The sequence below is a fragment of the Eptatretus burgeri genome, chromosome 9 (assembly GCF_056783735.1).
Source record: "Eptatretus burgeri isolate ZD-2024b chromosome 9, Ebu_testis_v1, whole genome shotgun sequence".
Classification (NCBI taxonomy): Eukaryota; Metazoa; Chordata; class Myxini; order Myxiniformes; family Myxinidae; genus Eptatretus; species Eptatretus burgeri.
Window position 1 is genome coordinate 53,318,313 of NC_140969.1, and position 20,135 is coordinate 53,338,447.

The following is a 20,135-nucleotide window of genomic DNA, read 5'->3' on the forward strand; positions in this document are numbered from 1 at the left end:
ATATATCCTTAAATAAAACGGCTACGTATTCCAAAGATACAGAAGTGTTGATTTCATCTCCGGGTCATACAGAATTCACAGTTCCAATTAACATAAAATTTTAGAAAGAAGGGCATATCGTTTGTATGAGAAGAGAACAATGGGGATATAATATGATTCATTTAGGGTATAACTGGTCATTTAATATTAACCTAGAAACCTGGAACAATTAAATCAGTCTTGTAAGGAAGAATATTATCCACTTGGTGCCGATAATGAGTTTTGTGGAAGCACGATTAGCAAACAACAAATAAAATAATTTAATAAGCGTAAAATCAATTATGGTTTTGCCGTAGGTTATGTCATGAAAACACAAAGAACAAGATTATATATAATAAGTAACGGAATACAAACTGATTTAACTATGGGAAGATGGAGAGGTATTTCCTGTCATTATATTAATCAGTCATATCTTTCTGATACATAAATGACAGCAAGAAGGCTTCAAGAAAATTATCATTTCTGTGTCCAAGCATACCTTCAAGAAAAGGGTATTCGGTATTTTAATAAATATGTTCGACAACATAAGAATGAGGTATTTTAAATAATAGATTGGCTTTATACTGATGTTAATAAAAGAACAACTTTGGATTTAACTAAAATGTAAAATAATGTTCGAATTTTAAAGTTAAGAAAACACAAGGCTCTTTCAGAAAATCAGAAGAATTTTATTGGTTTCCTGTCGTAAAAAAAAATATTTTGGATGCAGGAATATCAAGTAATCCAGATGAATATACGTATGATATTCTATGGGGTGAAAGTGGTTCATGGAGATAGTAAGGGATGAGGAAGGAGTTGAAGAAACTGAGAAGAGAGAGAAGGAGTAGAGGGAGAAGAGAGAGAAGGAGTAGAGGGAGAAGAGAGAGAAGGAGGAGAGGGAGAGGGAGGAAAGAGAGAGAATAAATGAATATATAAATATGAAAACCAGTGAGATTATAAAAAAGATCAAAGGTATTACAGAAAATAAACTCAAGGGGGGGCACTCGGTAGAGTGCAAAACCTCCGCCGTCAATACTGCTGGGTCACTTAAGTGAACCTGATTTCCTATTCATTGTAGGTCAAAACGGATCAGACTCTACTGAACCACGATTGAATAAACTAAACTAGATCGACGCGCATGTAGAAATGCCAAAAAAAAAAAACGAAATGTTTTTGAAAAAAAAGTTGCAAAATTTCTAATTTTTTTCTCTAACAATTTTTTTTTTTGGGGGGGGGGGTTGGAAATCACTTAAAACATGTAGAAATGCAAAATATATTCAAATATTTTTCAAATAAAAGCGAAATTTTTTTGGAAAAAATGTTGCAAATTTTTTTTTTCTCGAGCAAATTTTTTTTGGGGGTTGGAAATCACTTAAAACATGTAGAAATGCAAAAACAAAAATTCAAATATTTTTTCAAAATGGCCACCATAGCGGCCATATTGGACTTTGGACCAAGTCTAAAATGTCATGGCATGATCCTTGGACCATACCTAATCCCCCCACCAAGTTTCGTCGAAATCCGTCCAGGAGTTTTTCCGTAATACTGTTCACAAACAAACAAACAAACAAACAAACAGACGGGTGAAAACAGTAACCTCCGTCCATCTTTGATGGCGGAGGTTAATCAATCTTAACGCACCGAGGAGGAAAACAAAGAATTGGCAAGTCTATTAGAAATATATGCGTCAAGGCTATTAACATTGGTTTCAGGGAGAAGATTTAAACGAGAAAGTGGAGATAAAGGAGAGAAAGAAGGAAAAGATTATATTATTGATGATGTTGGTGTAATTGACTTTGATTAAAGTTTTACATTTTTTTTCTTACATAAATGGAGGAGAGAATGAAGACATTTTGAAGGATTCTTTATCTTTAAAAATTAAGATTCACATGTGCATGTTGGAAACTAAAAAGGTTTTCGCACTCTGTCGGAATTTTTCACATAAATAAATGAGTTATTGTCTAAAATGGAAAAAGAAAACCGAGAGTAAAAATATCTCGCATGTCAAAAGTAACAATAATAGGTTTATTCACAAAGGTACATGTTCGGTGTATGTTTCAAAAAAGAGTGAATTCATCACCAAACACAAATGAGGGGGAGATATACAAAAGTTTTTATCAGGAAGTAAATTTACAACAATTGGAATACCAGGGGAATTGCATCTACCAGGGTATTCTTTCTGTGGTCCGGGAACAAACTTGAATAAAAGATTAGATGAGGCTGACAATCCTAAACCGTGGAGCAAACCTATCAATAGGGTTGATGAAGTGTGCATGAGGCACGGTATTGATTATGGAAATAGCACAACGTTGGAAGAAAAACATGCAGTTGATAGAGAAATGTTGTATAATTTGTCTCTGATACAAAATCCAACCTTGAGAGAAAAAAAGTTGATCAGTTCATCGTGAAGAAGATGATCAGTGCTAAATTGAAACTTGGACTTGGAAATTCAAAACACTTATCGGCTCTAATGATGTCATTAAGATTGAAGAGCAATTAGCTGATGAATTACATAAACCAATAATCACAAAGTTTCATGGAAGGAAGGTTTATTCCAAGGAAGTTGATTATATCTGGTCTACTGATTTAATTGAACTCAATAATGATAAGGGGAACAAGTATGCTTTAACCATTATTGATTTGAGGAGTAGATAAGCATGGGTTGTCCCTTTGAAAAACAAAACAGGTTATACTCTTTTGTTAGCTTTCCAACAGATATTCAATAAAAGCAAGAGAAAACCTAAAAAATTGTGGACTCATGAGAGTACAGAGTTCTACAACAAAACATTTATGAATTTTGTTTAAAACATTACATTATACAGCACCTTCAATGAAGGAAAAGCGGTTGTTATTAAGCGTTTTAATCATGCACTTTAAAAGAGAGACTATATAAAAAATTCACTAAACTCGATTCTCAACAATGGTTATCTTTAATTCAGGACATTGTAGATAAGTATGACACGATTCATACCTCAACAAAAACTAAGCCATCAGAAACATTTACAAAATTAAAATATGAAAAAGAGATTAATGTCAGAAAGCCTAAGTTCAAAGTTGGTGATATAGTAAGAATATACAGGTGGAAATCTCATTTTGAAAAAGGTTATACCAAGCGATGGACAAATGAACTTTTTTAAATTGTTGATGTCGGCGGTACAGTTCTTTGGACTTACAAATTATGTGATTTAAAGGGGGAAGAGATTTTAGGTTTATTTTCTTCACTGGAATTACAAAAGACAAAGATGAATTGAAATTTTTTTTGATTCCACGCCTTTTCGACTCCGCCCACACAAGCCCCACCCACACAAGCCACATCCACACAAGCCCCATCCACACAAGCCCCATCCACGCAAGCCCCATCCACGCAAGCCACATACACACAAGCCCCAACCACATAAGCCACATCCACGCAAACCCCACCCACGCAAACCCCACCCATGCAAACCCCACCCACGCAAACCCCACCCACACAAACCCCACCCACATAAGCCACATCCACATCCATCATATCCACATAATTAGTGATTAGTTTATTAGCTCCTACACACAACATGTTTATTTAATTTAAAAAAATTGCTCCATCCACACAAGCCACACAAACCCCAAACACGCTCCACCCGCACAAGCCCCACCCACTCACACAAACTACACCCACAAAAGCCACACCCACACAAGCCCCACCCACATAAGCCCCATAAACACAAGCCCCACCCACCCACACAAGCCCCTCCCTCCTGTGCACCCCCACCCTCATCCCACCCCCCACCCTTCCCCACACACACACGGGGAGGGGAGGGGAGAGGGATGAGGGGGGTGGTAGGTCATTGGGAGAGCGCACCTACTCCCGCCCAACCCTAACCCTCCCCCTTGCTTGTATGGGAGGGAAGGGGATAGGTGGGGAGAAAATCAGTCTCCTATTTTGAGCTTTTGGGGCTTGAGTCAGAAAGTTTTTCCCTTTTCCCCCATTCATTTGAATGGGTGTCCCAAAAACCCCATTTATCATCTACTCATGCCTGTTTGTGTCCTTTATGACGTCCCGAAAAACAGTAAGTTTACTGTTTGGAATGAGTTTCAATTTTGTTTGACTGCAGGACAGGCAGACAAACAAAAGCAATTACCTTCCTCCTCTGTGTGCAACACGCTCAGGATTAGATTCCGTACATTTTTTCCAGATTCAGAGCCAAAGTACTGCTAAACTGTTGGTTCGTGTTCTGATTCATAAGACAGAGTGAACCAATTGCTTAACCCTGTTTTGAGCCTCGCACGAGGTGTAAAAACATGGCTGGGCCAATCTCCACCAAATTTTGGATAAATGCTGGGGTTACCCAGGCTCAAATCATGGGCGCACCACCCCCCTCCCTCCCGCAAGCGACGACTTCCGGTCTTCGCCTGTGCACGTGGCACAGTGCAAATGGTTCACTAGCCCCTGCTGGAGACAGGGGGGATTACTTGGCAAAATATATATTACCCCATCTCTGCAAATACCCCCTACCCCCTGCTCCCAGGCTGTTCCCAACAGGAATGGTTGTTTCTGGAGTTGTTAATAATGGCAAGAAAGGGGGAAGAGGTTGATCATTTAACATTCCAGCATTAATTACTTTTCACATTATTCTTAACAAAGGGGAACAGAAACATTGTTAAGAATTGGAAGAAAGGGGGAGGTAGGGGGGGAGCATAGAGTGGGAGATTGGGAGGGGCAGACAGCTGTGAGAGGGAGGTGGAGGTGTTGGACAGAATGGAGGGGGGGCGATTGAGGACTTGGTGTTGGGAGTGAGGTTAAGGACTCAGGGTTTGGTGGATGGAGGGGGGGATGAGGACTTGGAGGTTTTTTTTGGGGGGGGGGTGGGGGAGGGTTGACGACATGAAGTCATATTTTACATTACGCGGAATTTCTTCGGGTCCCAGCTCAGACATGAATATTTCACAATCCAAATGAAGTTGAATAGTCATTGAAATGAAGAAGCAACAGAATGTATCCACTCATCTGAAAAACAAACAAGGCTGTTCTTACCTGTCTCCTGATGACGTCCTCAGGAAAATTTCCTCCTCTCAAAGGTTGCTGCATGAGACCAGTGACAAGGCCCAGACGATTGAGTCCTGTAACGGCTGCTATCTGGATTATCTGTAGTGATGGGATGAGCTGTGCATGCCTGCAATATAAACGAAATGGGAAGCTCATCTTACATACAGTAGCTTCAGAAAGTATTCATACCCCTCAACTTTTTCACATTTTGTTGTGTTACCGCCTGAATTTAAAATGGATTAAAATTTTAATTTTTTTGTCACCTATCTACACAAAATATCCCATAATGATCTTCACAAAATACCCCATAAACATGTTTTTAGAAATTTTAGAAACATAAAACATTTTAGAAGTCCCAACAATGGATGGATGCCCTCAATGTCAGACATGAGATCAGGGCCATCTCTCTGGACATACATATTTCATGGTTTTGAAAGTCTGACATCCTGCCTTGCTCTCCAAACTCTCTGCTTATGGCATCCAAGGGCAACTCCACTCTTGGATTACTCTACTCTCGTATCCAAAGTGTGGCACTCAATGGAATCCTTTCATCTCCTGTCACTGTCAAGGCTGCCCAAGGTAGTGTTCTGGGCCTCGTCCTATTCCTAATCTTCATCACTGTTCTCCCTGCCTCTGAAAAATCCCCTTTATCGATTTGCTGATGACTCCACCCTCTGCCATTGCATCCCTCATCCTTCAAGGCCCGGTCACACCTTGACGTTTTAGCCAACGTATGCCGATTTTTGAATTTTTTTTCTAAAACGCTGGCACACGTTGAATACGTTATGGGTAAGTTTTGATAACATTGAGAGCACGCTGAAAAACACTGCCATACGTCGTTGTACGCTGGCTTTAAACGTACTTTTTGGTTGTCCTCAAATTTTTTCATGCTTGAAATTTCACGACGTATGCCGGCGTATGACTCACACGTTCCGCTACGCTGGCCACAAGTTGTATGCACGGTCTGCGATCGTTGACAGACGTCAGCACATGCTACTTGTAAGTTAATCATAAGTTGAGACACGCCGAGGTAATGTTTAGCGTACCCGAAACTTTTTTCTAACCTATGATTAACGTGTTGTTGGCACGTTACGTGATCGTTGCCACACATCGACAGACGTTACTTTTAAGTTACTCATAGGCTGAAAGACGTCGGTATAATGGATCGTCCTTGCGTCAGCGTCCACGGCCACGGCCAGGACACTTATTTGCAGCATTTTTCAAACTTTTCTTCGGCATGACGAGGATGTTCACACTTCGATGTCTAGCTTCGCTATGATTCCAATTGTCCATCGGCAGCGTCTATTTAAAATAGTCGAGTTTGAGCGTTTTAACACATTCAGAAGAAACGCTTCAAATTTCAAAACCCCAGCGTCAAAAAACAAAGGCGAGTGACAGCAATTTAAATCGTTCATTGTAAACAATGAAAATAGCTGAGTGGTACCATTTAAAAGTCGTTGAGTGTAAAAAAAAATCCAATTGTTGAGCGCAAGCGTCTACTTTCAATAGTGGAGATGCAGCCATTTAAATCGTTGAGTGGCAGCCTATGAATAGCAAACCCCACGTCACCGGCAAAGATAAACTGCCGCACGATATGGATAAGTTAGGCTACCGTTGGGCATAGTTTGTGAACGCCGGCTTCACGATAATTATTCGTTGGTATATCGTATCTATAAGTAATCAAAGCGCTCTCTGCACATTATTACTTCATTGTGCATTTGTCCAACCCGTTATGAATAGACCTAAATCGTAAAAACAAGCTATAGCTCATTGTTGAAAAAGCCCCATAAAAAATTAGCCGCGAAGAACTTCGAACAATGGTGAAAGGATGTCTCCTACCCGTGGACACGCGGACGCAAGGACGATCCATCATAAACCACACCCTCCCCCTCACACTCACCTACTACTGCCAACATACACTACTACTAATACTAATACTAATACTGATACTGATACTGATACTGTTACTGCTGACATGGACATCGACTCAAAAAGGACTCGAAAACACTGTGGGGTTCCCCTTTTATGAGCAGCATTTTTATATACCAATTCCCAAAACCGCTAGGAACACGTCTTTATATGGCAGTTGTAAGCTAGAAATACGTTCATTTTTTTTTTGTCGACCGGAAGACGTCATTGGAATATGTCTACATACGTCGATGTGTGTTGGGACGACGTAAAGAATTGGTTCAAAGCACGTCAAACATAAGTTAGAAATAAGTTTCGCGTAAAAAAGACATTACCGCGACGTGTTTTGACTTATGAGTAGCTTATAAGTAGCCTTTGTGGATGTGTGTAAGCGTCCACATATCGTGTGTAAAACTTATCCCCGTCGCATGCGGAACGTGTGTCATACGCCGAGTATGTCGTAAAATTTTGAACATGTTTAAAATTTCTTGACGTACTCTACTTACTACGACGTATGATAGCGTACTTTAGCGTTCTACTCACGTATACCAAACTTACTCATACCGTATTTGATGTGCCCCAACGTTTTAGACACATTTTTCTTAGGTCGGCATACGCTAGCAAGATCGCCAAGGTGTGACCGCGATGTTGACACTTCCATTTCTACGGCAGTTATGATTTGAATCGTTGTGCGTCAGCCTTTTAATAGGCTACGTCACGACATCATCGGCGATGCGTGCAACGCGCTATGCCTAAGTTAGACTATCGTTGGGCATCAGTTGTGTAAGCCGACAACAGGTTCAGCATTCGTTGTTATAAGTTATCTATAACATAACGAAACGTTCTGTGTCCGTTACCAATGCGTTATACATAAGACCAAGTCGCTATGAATACGTCTGAATCTTTAAAAAAAAACATCAAAAGTTCAACGTAAACCAGCGTTTTACATACATTTTAATACGTTGCCATCGCTGGCTAAAACGTTTACAAAACCCCCCCATCCACTTTCTCAACAATCCTCTGGAAGAAGTCTTTTCTTTCAAGCTTCTGGGTCTCACTATCTGCCATGACCTTTCCTGGGAAAGTCACATTTCCAACCTCGCCTCAAAAGCCAGTCGCCGACTGGGAATCCTCCGTCGTGCAAAGTCCTTCCTCGGCCCTCTTGAGCTCCTGACCACTTACAAAGCTTTTGTCCGTAGCCTGATGGAGTACTGCTCTCCCCTCTGGGCTGGTGCTCCTGCCTCCCACCTTTCTCGACTTCACGCTGTCGAAACCAGGGCTTTTAAGATCATTGGCATCTCCCGCAATGAAGCTGAGTCTTTGGGCCTCTCACTCAATCACCGCAGGTTGGTCGGTGGTCTTTCTGTCTTCTACCGACTCCTCTCCAGCCTTGCCCCCCTGCTCTCTCTGCGATTTGTCCCAACCACATTTCCACAGGGCGCTCAAGGTCCGCCAACAACCCCCTTCTGGTAAAACTACCAAAATCACGAATCACTGCTCATCTTCACTCTTTCATTCCTCTTTTTCCCGCCTTTGGAATAAACTTCCTCACTCTATTCTTTCCCATTCTTCCCTTCAGGCTTTCAAAACAGCTGTTCACCACCACCTCTTATCTTCCCCCATCCAAATCCTCGATCTTTTCTACCCCCGATAATCCACCCAAGCCCACTTCCTTCAATTCTCCTGCTTTCCTTCCTGAAAGTCCCTTTGATGTCCATCTTCCCCTCGCCATGTTCCCCGTCCCATCCCCATCCCTCTCCCTTCCACGGTTCACCTGTGTCTGTTCCCCAATGTTTTGTCCCTTCCACTCCCGCCCCTCTTGTCTCATGCCTCCTTGCTGTGAGTTGTGTGTTAGCTCTCATACGAGCCTCGACCAAGGTATAAAAAAAAAAAAAAAAAAAAAAAAAAGGTGTGACCGGGCCTTCAGACAGGAAGGGTGCAGCCTCTCACCTCTCTTCAGACTATGAAATAAAATCACAAGCTGGTCTAACACTGAAACTGCAATTCTGACAAACGTTACACTCTCACTATCTCTCTCTGAAAAGACAGTCATATTTACTTTCTTAGTAATCCTTTTGAGGAAGTTCAGTCATTCAGTCTCCTTGGTCTCACTATCAGCCATGATCTTTCTTGGGCAAATCACATTTCAAAGTTGGCCTCTTTGTCACACAAAAATCCTTCCTTAGCACATCTGAACTCCTATCCACCTACAAAGCTTTCATCCTCAGCTTGAGGGAGTACTGCTCTCCCCTGTGGATGGTTCCCCCTCCTCACATTTTGTTCAGCTTGATGCCGTGGAAGCCAAGGCCTTCAAAATTATTGGAATATCTTGTGACGAAGCAGAGTCAATGGGCGAACACTTCGCCATCACAGACAGGTCGGTGGTCTATTTGTCTTCTCACACTTCCTTTCTGGTCTTACATCCTCTGCGCTTTCCATGCTTTGTACACCCCCCCCCCCCCAAGGTTTCTACTTCAACAGGACACACATGATCCACCATCAACCCCTTTCTGGTGAAACTCCCAAAAATCACTGTTCCTCTATTTTCCCACCTGTGGAGCAAACTTCCACATTCTCTTTATTTTCATCCTCCCCTCCAGGTCTTCAAGACAGTTGTTCACCACCATCTCAGATCCTCCCCAATCCAACACCATGATCTTTTCTACCATCCCTCATCCCACCCCAATCCCTCCTCCTCCTAAATTTCCAGTTTTCTCTCCTGGGAGTTTCCTTCTGCATCAATCTTGTCTACCCCGTGCATCATCTCCTGCCCCCCATTCCTTCCCACACCCATTTGTCCACATCTCCCTGTATTTTGGCCTTCAACTCTGCTGTTGACATGCCCCCCCCCCTTCTCTCTCTCTCTCTCTACTGTTCCTTTTATTCTATTGCATCCTGATATGTTCAGCGTTCTAATTCCAGGTAACCCTAGAGCTGAAAATTTCATTAAATACATATCTGTATTTAAAATTACCTTCATGTGCCAAAACACACATAAACTTTCATCCAAAATTTAGACTTTAGTTAACCATCAAGAAGTTTCTCATTCTTCTTAGTTTCTAGCTCTTCCATGAGCCTTCACTCTGGAAGATAAAAAAAAAAATGAAAGACCTCCTCACATGTTAAAGTCGCATGTATAAAGTTGCTTCGTCATTGAAATGGAGCATCTATGTGTGTTTTGGCACATGAAGGTAATTTTAAATACAGGAATATTGACATTACACTCCCAACTTCCTTAATCCTTGCTCCCGAATTATATTTCTTCACACTGGCATGAGTGAGCGGTTATAGGATTAAAGGAGCGAGTAAAGCGATTAAAGCGATTCATCATCAATCCTGAGCACCTTTCGCAGAAACCTCCATAGTTTGATACAGCTACTATCCAGGTAGTCTCACAGCATGATATCAGAGAAATAGCTGATGTCTGTGCAGAAGGGTCATAATTTCGCCATTTAATTCCATAACTCCTCACGATATATGAAATGTTGTCATTTAATAGCTCGTACAAACGCTGTTTAATATCCACACGACCAGACGACTTATATTAACAGACGCAAAAATAAGTTGTGTCCGTGATGCGAAGAAAGCTTTCATATTTCATTCCGTATTTGCAACAAGTAGTACAATAGTATACAATGGTGTAATTACACAGAAATTTTTGCTTAGAAATGAATCTAACTTCATTGTGAATGTTATGTCAACCATATTACACTTGAACGTACCAATAATTGATCCAGTTGTCATCATTGAACAGCTCCTCTGTGAGTGGGTTTATCAATACCAGTTCAGAGACTTCCCTGCAAAGCAAAAAGTATAACATATGCAACGTTAATCGTAAAAGTACAAACAAGTGTGAGAAACCGTTTTGTGAAAGCTATAATTAAAACAATGCAAAACATTAAATGATGTTCCGAAGGAGTGTCCTTCCTATCCTCACCAGTCATAAATATGGCTGTAAAACCTGGCGTTCAAAGCTCCAATCTCAGAACCAACAAGAATGAATGGCTTGGGCAGTTTGACTTCTTGGATTATCCTGTGCAGGTCGTCAACCATCCTGCACGACAGCGTCAAGGTCAAATATTTCCTCCAAACACATCAATTGCACCGACTTTACATTCAACACATCTCACCCACTCCTGGAAAAGGAGCCTCAAGTGTCTCACGTGATCTAATTTTAAGCCCTGCTGCACTCCACCGCTTCTCAAACCTGGAGTGCGCAAGTTGGAGAACTCTCAAGATGTGAGGAAGTGACTGCACATAAAATGGAATGTTCTTAACAAGCCCGTTCAGCCGAATTCTTAGTGCCATGAAACCGTTAGGACAACATTCCAATTTGAGTCAGCATCCTCTAAACCATGGCTCAATTCCAGGTTGATTTGACCTGACACGGCCTGCTGGCTCTAACCATCGACAAAACTGAAGGCAATGTCAACAATCCCACATGAGCCTATAAATTAACACATAAATCTTTATGCAGACATACTATTATTCTACGTACTCAAAATTCCAAATTTCATCGTGATCTGGACATGTACAATACACAGCTAATTCAATCTTTTCTAAACAAAGACCAAACCAACAACAGTGTTTGCAACATTAATTTACTTTATTCACAACAATGGTTGTTTTTGCCATTTTCCAAAAATATTGAACATGTGATTTTATATTCAATGGTTTCCATTCGTACCGTGGTTCATTCAATACCTTTTGGTAGTTACCATTACACAATATGGGGTTGTGGAGTGTATAGTTGAACTGACAACCACAAACTACGGATTGGTATCACATGATGTGCCAGACCAGGTGGGGCAGGAAGTTTACCCCATCCCTGAAGGTCATGAGTGAGCCAACAGGGTTTTTCCAGAAATTCTAAGTGACATCATAATTTTTCAAAAACTAGTTCAGTTTATTTAAACCGTGAATCCAAATCCTTAAATACCGCTACTTCGAGTTTGATTCAAACCCACAACATTCTGAGATGCTCGTGCATTGACCTCGCTACTTGGCAGCTGAAGGTAATTCCTACATGGTTTGACGTCATATTATAAACAAAGAGCAATTGGCTTGTTCCCATTTTTGCAATCATTTAAAATTAGAAATTAATTTTGTGCAAAGCATTTCGTTGGTTAGGTTTGCATCTTCTTTGACATGCCAACGGCCTCCATTCCTGCATTGCCTATCACTTCCTTTCTCGTGCTTTGGTCTCCAGTGCGTGTCGTGGAAGTTTCTGCTTGTTTTACTGATGAATTACATTCTTTCTTCATGGTGATGACAATGAACTGGTATCCTAGAGGTTGTGAGTTCAAATCCGACCTGAAAGCGGAGGTACTGATGTGTTGGATTCCAATTTGGTATCCTGGAATTTTATTGTTTAGATTGTCAGGCTCGTTGTGACAGCTCTGCAGCCAGCAATGACTATCACGTGACTTACAGATGCCATTCGAGCAGACACAGATCGACCTTGAACAGTAATGTGGTGACCGAACAATCTCACGACAACATTATCATGGAGATAATCATAGCCCTCTAGACTGTGTGTATTCGGGTGTGGGAGAGTGGGAGAAAGAGCTTGATCATTCCTCCAATCATCCAAACCTCAATAAATTCGCTGTCCTTTTGTACATAATTTTAATGTTGTATTCATGCTCAGTTTCTCTTTGCATCCTTCTTCATGTTGACTTTCATTGGGAAGTAAGGTGGAGATGGAAGAAAGGAGGGTGGAATGGTGGGAGGGGGGCAGACATGGGTTGGTGATGGAGTAAGGACTGTGAATGAATCATCTTCTCACAGGAAGCCTCCCTGTCCACGTACACAAATTTATGGATGATCTCCATCTTTATTGCTGCATTTTTTGCCTCCATGTATCTTATCACCCATCTTGTTTTTCTTTCTGGCATTTTCATTGATATAGTATTAATTTTTTTTTCCTTGTGTTTTGCCTCGTTGACGATTTGTGTTGTAGTTTGTGGTGGCAATGACTCCTGGAGTCGTTGTATGCACAAATGATTTCCTGCTGCAGTCTTTCCTTCTTCTCAAGCGTGAAACGTCGTGCAAATGAAAAGTACGATTGTGTCGGTTGAGGTTAAAAGATCTCTAACATCTTCCACGCTCAGTCACCACTCTGTTTTGAGTAGAAGGAACCACCAAACAACCAACCTCAACCTACACTGTTCAACCTGCTTCCATGAACTTCCTCCATATCCAGAGTGAGCCTTTCACCACGACTTGAGCCACTGTCGCATATACAGTATCTTCCTTCTTACCGTCTCACACACTCCAAATCGAGCCAGAAATCCTTAAAATGAATTACCAAGATATCCTCAACACCCCACCTCCAATGGCTGAAAATGAACTCACCAACCATTCTCCCGACACTGCCTCCAGCTCACCATACTTTCCTCTCTTCCGTTCATGCACCTCCTCCATATTCTCTTCCCAAGATGACCTGCCTTGTTGCAACTGACCAGATGACAATGTCAGGCTGCAACTTTGTCGGGCAGATCTACTCTGGGAATACCATTTGCTGCTTTACTATGTAAGTGTGTGTGTGTGTGTGTGTGTGTGTGTGTGTGTGTGTGTGTGTGTGTGTGTGTGTGTGTGTGTGTGTGTGTGTGTGTGTGTGTGTGTGTGTGTCAGTGTGTGTGTTTCAGTGTGTCAGCATGTCAGCGTGTCTCCTCCATGACTCCAAAACCATGTAACCTATCAGCCTGAAACTTTGCATGCACACTCAGAAAACTCCAAGGAAGTGCAGGAGTGAAAATTGGGTATTTGGGTAAATTAAAACACCCTTTTGAAGATAATTAACGGCCTTATTTAATTGTATCTTTCATCAGGCAATCCTTGGTCACCTCGCTGTCTGGGGTCTTAAGACGTTTCCTGGGTAACCCCGCTGGGGTCTGAAGCTGCCATGTTTTTTGACATTCTCAACCATGCCTTGACTTGGAACAGGCTGCAACTATTTCTTAGTGATGAAGTTTTTTTTCACTTTCCTCACTCATATTGAATGCCTCTTCATCACAGCTATGAATTGTTGTATACATCGATTTTGTAAGTACGAGAGTTTTCAAATTAGGAGCTTAGGGCGATCTCATGTATTATATGATACGACTTTCCATGATCAACTCTCACGAACTAATTAAAGCATATCATCAAAATATTATTTTGGTTTTGAGGATCGGATATCATCTGGACGAAATGAGTGCCAAAATCTGTTGTGAAATCTGAAAATTTAAAGAAATAACGAGTCTTATAATTAAGCCGATATACCTATTTACTTTAAGCAAGCAAGGCTATGTTCCCTTCTTCTCCATACATACACAAGAAAATGTGAAATTTCCAAAGCATTAAACTTATCTTTTTCTACTGCTTGAAGAACTATATTGAGTGAACAAAACAATTTAGGAACGTGCCAAAATTAACGAGCTTCATTGAGCTCGATGATTTAATGCATTCACTGCAAGACCTCACGCCCTGTCCCCCAAAGGGATTGCTTATCCATAGCGTCTGCCAGATCTGTGTCTATATTTTTGGAGGTTTCGTGAGGTGCTCTGCAGGGGATCAAAAGCAAATCTGGTAAAAAAAACAGACATTAAAAAAAAAAATTTATAACATTTGCGCGGAACCCAAACCGATGTACCACATGACACATGCACAGATGAGCAGGCAAAATGGTGGATTTATCGATTCTTTTTATTTCATTAACTGCTGCCTGCATGGTGAAAACCAGCTTGAAAGTTAAAGGGATGCTTTATGGGATGCAGCGACAGCCGAGCTCACCGTTCCTTATCAACCATTGAATTGGAGTGCTTAAACCACTTGCCGAGTGCCAATTGTTGATAGCGGTACTACACGAGGGTCATTCTGAGCGAATCGTTCACTCACTGCAGACGCTTTTGCCACGCCACATCATTCAGAGCGAGTGGTTCATGCACCGTCACCCTGAGCGAGTGGTTTGTGCTCCGTCACCCTGAGCGAGTTGTGAAATAACACCGAATTTCCGTGCAGTTTCCCGTATTAACGTGTTTTCTATATTGCCGAGCAATTTTTTTTCCACCCGTGATACGCAGCTGTTTCTAGAGATTAATGTTTGTGAACATATCCCTGAAACGTCTATTTAAATGCAACGTTGTTTTTCACTGAAAGCTACTCAAGGTTTTTGGGTTGTTGCCGATATCAGCCAAGTGTGTGTGTGTGTGTGTGTGTGTGTGTGTGTGTGTGTGTGTGTGTGTGTGTGTGTGTGTGTGTGTGTGTGTGTGTGTGTGTGTGTGTGTGTGTGTGTGTGTGTGTGTGTGTGTGTGTGTGTGTGTGTGTTGTTCATGAAGCATAACTCTCTCTCCCTCTATCTCTGTCTCATCCTTGCTCAACCCCACTCATCCCAATACAGTGCAGCATCTTCTTCCCACCTCTCTCCCTCTCCCTCTCTCTCTCGATGGTGGTTATATGTGGACGGTGCTTGTCTCCGGATATGTCCGGGCGGTGTTTATGTCCGGACGGAAGTTTGTCTCCAGACGTGTTCAGGCAGTGTTTATCTCTGGACCCATCTGGGTGAGGTTTGTCTCTGGACGCGTCCGAGCAGTGTTTGTCTCTGGACGTGTCCGGGTAGTAATTAGCGCTCCACTGCACATCTGCCTTCCCTTCCTCCACCCCTCCTTGATCCCCCAACCCTCCTCGCTCCCCCTCCCGCCTCTCTCCTCTCTCCCCGCTCTCTCCCCCACCCCTCTCTCCCTCTCCCCCCTCTTTTTCTCCCTCCCCCCTTTAGTATTCCCGTCAGCAAAGCGACGGGTGGTATTTGCTCGTGCTTCATGAGCTCTGCCCGCATGGGATGCCACCCCATTCATATCTGTTGTAGGGTTTGTTTCTACAATTAGTGATCCCAAATTTTTAATGGTACCTTGGAGTTTCTTAGACCCCAAGGAGTACTATATGACGATTTAGGTGTTTTTTTCTATGCTAATGTCTGAGCTGTATCTCGGAGTCAGCTGGGATCTTCAGAATGAAATGCTACATCAGTAATGGGAATGAAAAGTATACAAAGTTGACAATTATTTTCACCTTGACCTAACTGATCATGACCTAATTATAGACATTTAAACATTTTTCACCTTAACTCGACAAGTTTTTCTGATCGGAACAAAATTGCCCTCACTAGATAGCCGAGAACAAGGCAAATTTCTGCTTAATTTACATGATACTCCTCTGAGTTAAGGGTCAAGGTCTTATACCCCACGGTCAAGGAGTACAAAACCACCATTTGGTTTATTTCTTCCTTTTTTTCTGTCAATGTCCGAGCTGTATCTCAGAGCCGGCTGGGACTTTCAGACTGAAATTTTGCATCAATAATGGGAATAAAACGAATGCGGTGTTGACATCATTTTTTGACCATGACCTAACCTTTAAGGTCATGACATAATTACACATTTTTCACCATAACTCGACTTATTTTTGGCCGATCAGAATGAAATTGCCCTCTCCAGATAGCCGAGCCCAAGAGCAAGACACATTTATGTTTAAATTACATCGTACCCCTCCGAGTTAAAGGTCAAGATCAAATGGCGGTCTGGAAAAAAAACACTTTTTTTTGTCATTGCTCAATTTTGCTGATGCCGCATCTCAAAGACTGCTTGGCCTTCCATGATGGTCTTGCATCATAATAGTGGACCTACATTGAATTTTTTCATGATCGTGAGTTTTATGGATAGACTGTAGATGGGAACACAATTTTTTAATTCATATTCTATCCTTAAATGTTGAAGGTTAAGGTCATATCGTGATCCCAAAAAAAGTACAGCCATCATTGGATTGCGGGCCAAGGGTAAGTCGTGACGTGATCACCACGGGAAAGCCTCCCCGGCCGGGGGACGGTTACCCTGGGTGATCGCTTTGTGATTGCAGATATCTAGTTCTCGTGCACTGTAGCAAATGAGGCTTTGCGTTTCATGGTGCTAGTGGCTCTAGAAGCCTTTTTTCTCTCTTTTTTGCAAAGAGATTTATCCAATCATTTGTGTGAGGACATGATTGTGTAAAGAAGCATTCATTCATGATATTCATTGAAAAGAGATATATCTCTGATGACAAGTGGGGTGAAAAGGAAGGGACATGAGGAAGCGATGGGATGGGAGTTGCTGAGATTAATATGTGGTAGACTGACCTGCCTGTTGTAAACATTCGCCAGGCCTTCTCAAGACCAGTGCTTTCATTGGGGAAAGACTGCTTGCTGAAGCCAAGACTTGCACGGTCATAGCTGCAAACCTACACAAGAGTAACAGTCCTGAGAATGAATCCATCAATTTGTGAGTACTGTCCTTGCACACACAAGCCTCAGAATTGCCTCAGTCCTAGCTTTCTTCCCTGTCTACTGAAATGTGGAATTAATGAGTGCCTTTACAACTTTGACACTGACCTATTGAGCAATAATCCAAGTAAAATTTGACACGGTGCTGGCAGCTTGCCAAAAGCAGACTTGGGCCTGAAACATCATATTATGAAAGTTTTGGTAAACATTCAGCCTTTAAGGCCCAGTCACACCTTGACGATTTAGCCAGCAATGGGAACGTATAAAAATGTATGGAAAACGTTGGCGTACGCTGAAATTTTGATGTTTTAAAAAAAGTTTTGGTCGTATTCATAAGGAGTTGGTCGTATGCATAACATATTAGTAACGGGCACAGAACGTTTCGTTGTCTTAGAGATAACTTATACCAACGAATGCTTAGCCTGTTGTCGGCGTTCACAACTTATGCCCAACGATAGTTTAACTTTGGCATAGCGCGCTGCACGTACCGCCGACGAACTCGTGGCGTAGCCTGTTAAAAACCTGCCGCACGCCGATTTAAATCATAACCGCCTGAGAATTGGAAGTGCAAACCACGCAGTCACACCTTGAAGATTTAGCCAGCGTATACCGAACTATGAAAAATTTGCCGAACCAAGCTGGCACAAGTCGAATACGTTATGGGTAAGTTGTGTATACGTTAAGAGCATGCTGAAAAACGATGAAGTACGCTGTCATATTTCGTGGTACGTCTCGTACGTCATGAAATTTCAAGCATGCTGAAAATTTTACGACGTACTCGCCGTATGGCTCACAGGTTCCGCTACGCTGGGAATAAGTTGTAGGCACGTTATGCGATCGTTGACACACGTCGACACAAGTTCTTTGTAAGTTACTCATAAGTCGAAACACGTCGAGGTAATGTTTAGCATACCCGAAACTTATTTTCTCCGTCAAGGCACATTTTCTTTTTTTCTCCTTGGCTCCGTGAAGGCACGTGACGAAATATCCGGTTGTTGTTTTTTTTTTGTTTGTTTGTTTTTTTAGTCTATCACGAATTTTAAAATATATTCGGACATTTGCTTTTAAGTTTTGACGTCGACGTGACAATATCCTCAAACAGAAAATATTCACAGAGGAGGAACTAAGAATAAGACATGAGCAAACTGAAGAGGCAATAGGACGTGACGTAACGGCACGTGACGAAATATCGGAAGTTATTGTTGTTGTTTTTTTTAACGCTGCCAATACGCCATTATACGGGAGCTGTAAATTAGAAACACGTTCAGTAAGTTGCGTGGTCGTCCGGAAGACGTCAATCAAATACGTCTACATATGTCAATATGCGTTGGAGGTACGTTACACATAGGTTCAAAGCACGTTACTCATAGGTTAGAAATAAGTTTTGGGTAAGCTAAGCATTACCTTGACGTGTTTCGACTTATGAGTAACTTACAAGTAACGTGCCTCGACTTATGAGTAACTTACAAGTAACGTGCCTCGACGTGTGTCAACGATCGTGTAACGTGCCAACAACACGTTACTCATAGGTCATAAATAAGTTTCAGGTATGCTAATCATTACCTCGACGTGTTTCGACTTATGAGTAACTCACAAGTAACGTGTGTCAACGATCGCATACCGTGCCTACAACTTATGGCCAGCATAGCGGAACGTGTGAGTCATACGCTGGCATACGTCGTAAAATTTCAAGCATGCTAAAATTTGAGGACAACCGCAAAGTACAACGATGAAAGCCAGCGTACTACGACGTATGGCAGTGTTTTTCAGCGTGCTCTTAACGTATACAAAACTTACCCATAACGTATTCGACGTGTGCCAGCGTTTTAGACAAATTTTTCATAAGTCGGCATACGCTGGCTAAATCGTCAAGGTGTGACAGCGCCTTTACTAAAGCTCCAAATGTATAAACTGCTTCTAATTCCCTTTACGTACCTCTATCTTTTTCAATTTCAATACCAAGTTTATATGTGATTAACTTATCACTGTCTTTGTCTGTCTCCAAGGTCGTGACAGAATATGTGAACAATTTCTGTGCTGTCATCTCAATGAGCCTGGGATTCTGTGTCTAAAAATAAAAAAGGATAAATGCAAAAGCATGATTTAAAGGAATTTATGAAAGCATAAATCAGCAAGCAAAGTTCCCAAAGTGCAGACATGTGAGACTTATGGAAATTTTTGCTTGTGAGCTTGGGAATTAAATAAGATTTAGAGCAAGTCATGGGCATAAGGATCATCAGTCATTGAGGGCTAAAGCAATCCAAGGAGTGAAAAGCTGAAAGAAGGGAAGGGAAGGGGGAGGGATGGGGTGGTGGATGTGGGGGAGATGACTGAAATAATGAAATGTGGCATACGATAAATAAATAAATTAATTAAACCACACCATTCACACAGCGCAATCTCCAAGTCACAGAATAACAAGGCAATACAAACCTGTGTAAGCTCCGACAGCTTTTGCTGAACGAAGAACCAAACATCAGAGGAAGCTCCGGTCGGGGCGTCCAAAAGTACTGACACACAAAAGCATGGAGTGTTTCATTAACGCGACGACTATATTATCACTTTCCACGATGATTCATTTCCCATTCGAGTGGTTTAATCACCTCAAGCACCACCCCATTCTTGCATATAACAATACACTTCAAGGTCTGCCTTTTGCAGCAATATGAATAGCATCGCTCAGTGTGTGGCAGAAAGCACATGTGTGTACACAGAAGAAGCAAACAAATGAACAAATGTGAGCAAACAAGCGAACGTGATTTCAACATTTTTTTCACAAGGAAAAAGAAATTATAAAAGCAAATGAGCTCAAAAAAAAATCAACAAATGAGCCAACAAATTAAAAATAACAAGAAGAAGACATCGTGTATAGCACGATACTTGCGATATCCATAA

At 41.7% G+C, this 20,135-nt stretch overlaps 1 protein-coding gene across 2 annotated transcripts in view; it reads right to left on the reverse strand.

The window, feature by feature from the left end:
• The window catches only part of LOC147020140 (uncharacterized), a 59,960-nt gene that overhangs the window by 26,506 nt on the left and 13,319 nt on the right, over window positions 1-20,135 (reverse strand). For both annotated transcript variants that reach the window (XM_085895188.1, XM_085895187.1), the window contains exons 4-8: window positions 19,674-19,750; window positions 17,097-17,197; window positions 10,887-11,003; window positions 10,672-10,746; window positions 5,030-5,168 (exon numbers count right to left, since the gene is read on the reverse strand). In XM_085895188.1, the coding sequence (XP_085751314.1) occupies window positions 5,030-5,168; window positions 10,672-10,746; window positions 10,887-11,003; window positions 17,097-17,197; window positions 19,674-19,750 (509 nt within the window). The remainder of the gene's footprint in view (window positions 1-5,029; window positions 5,169-10,671; window positions 10,747-10,886; window positions 11,004-17,096; window positions 17,198-19,673; window positions 19,751-20,135) is intronic.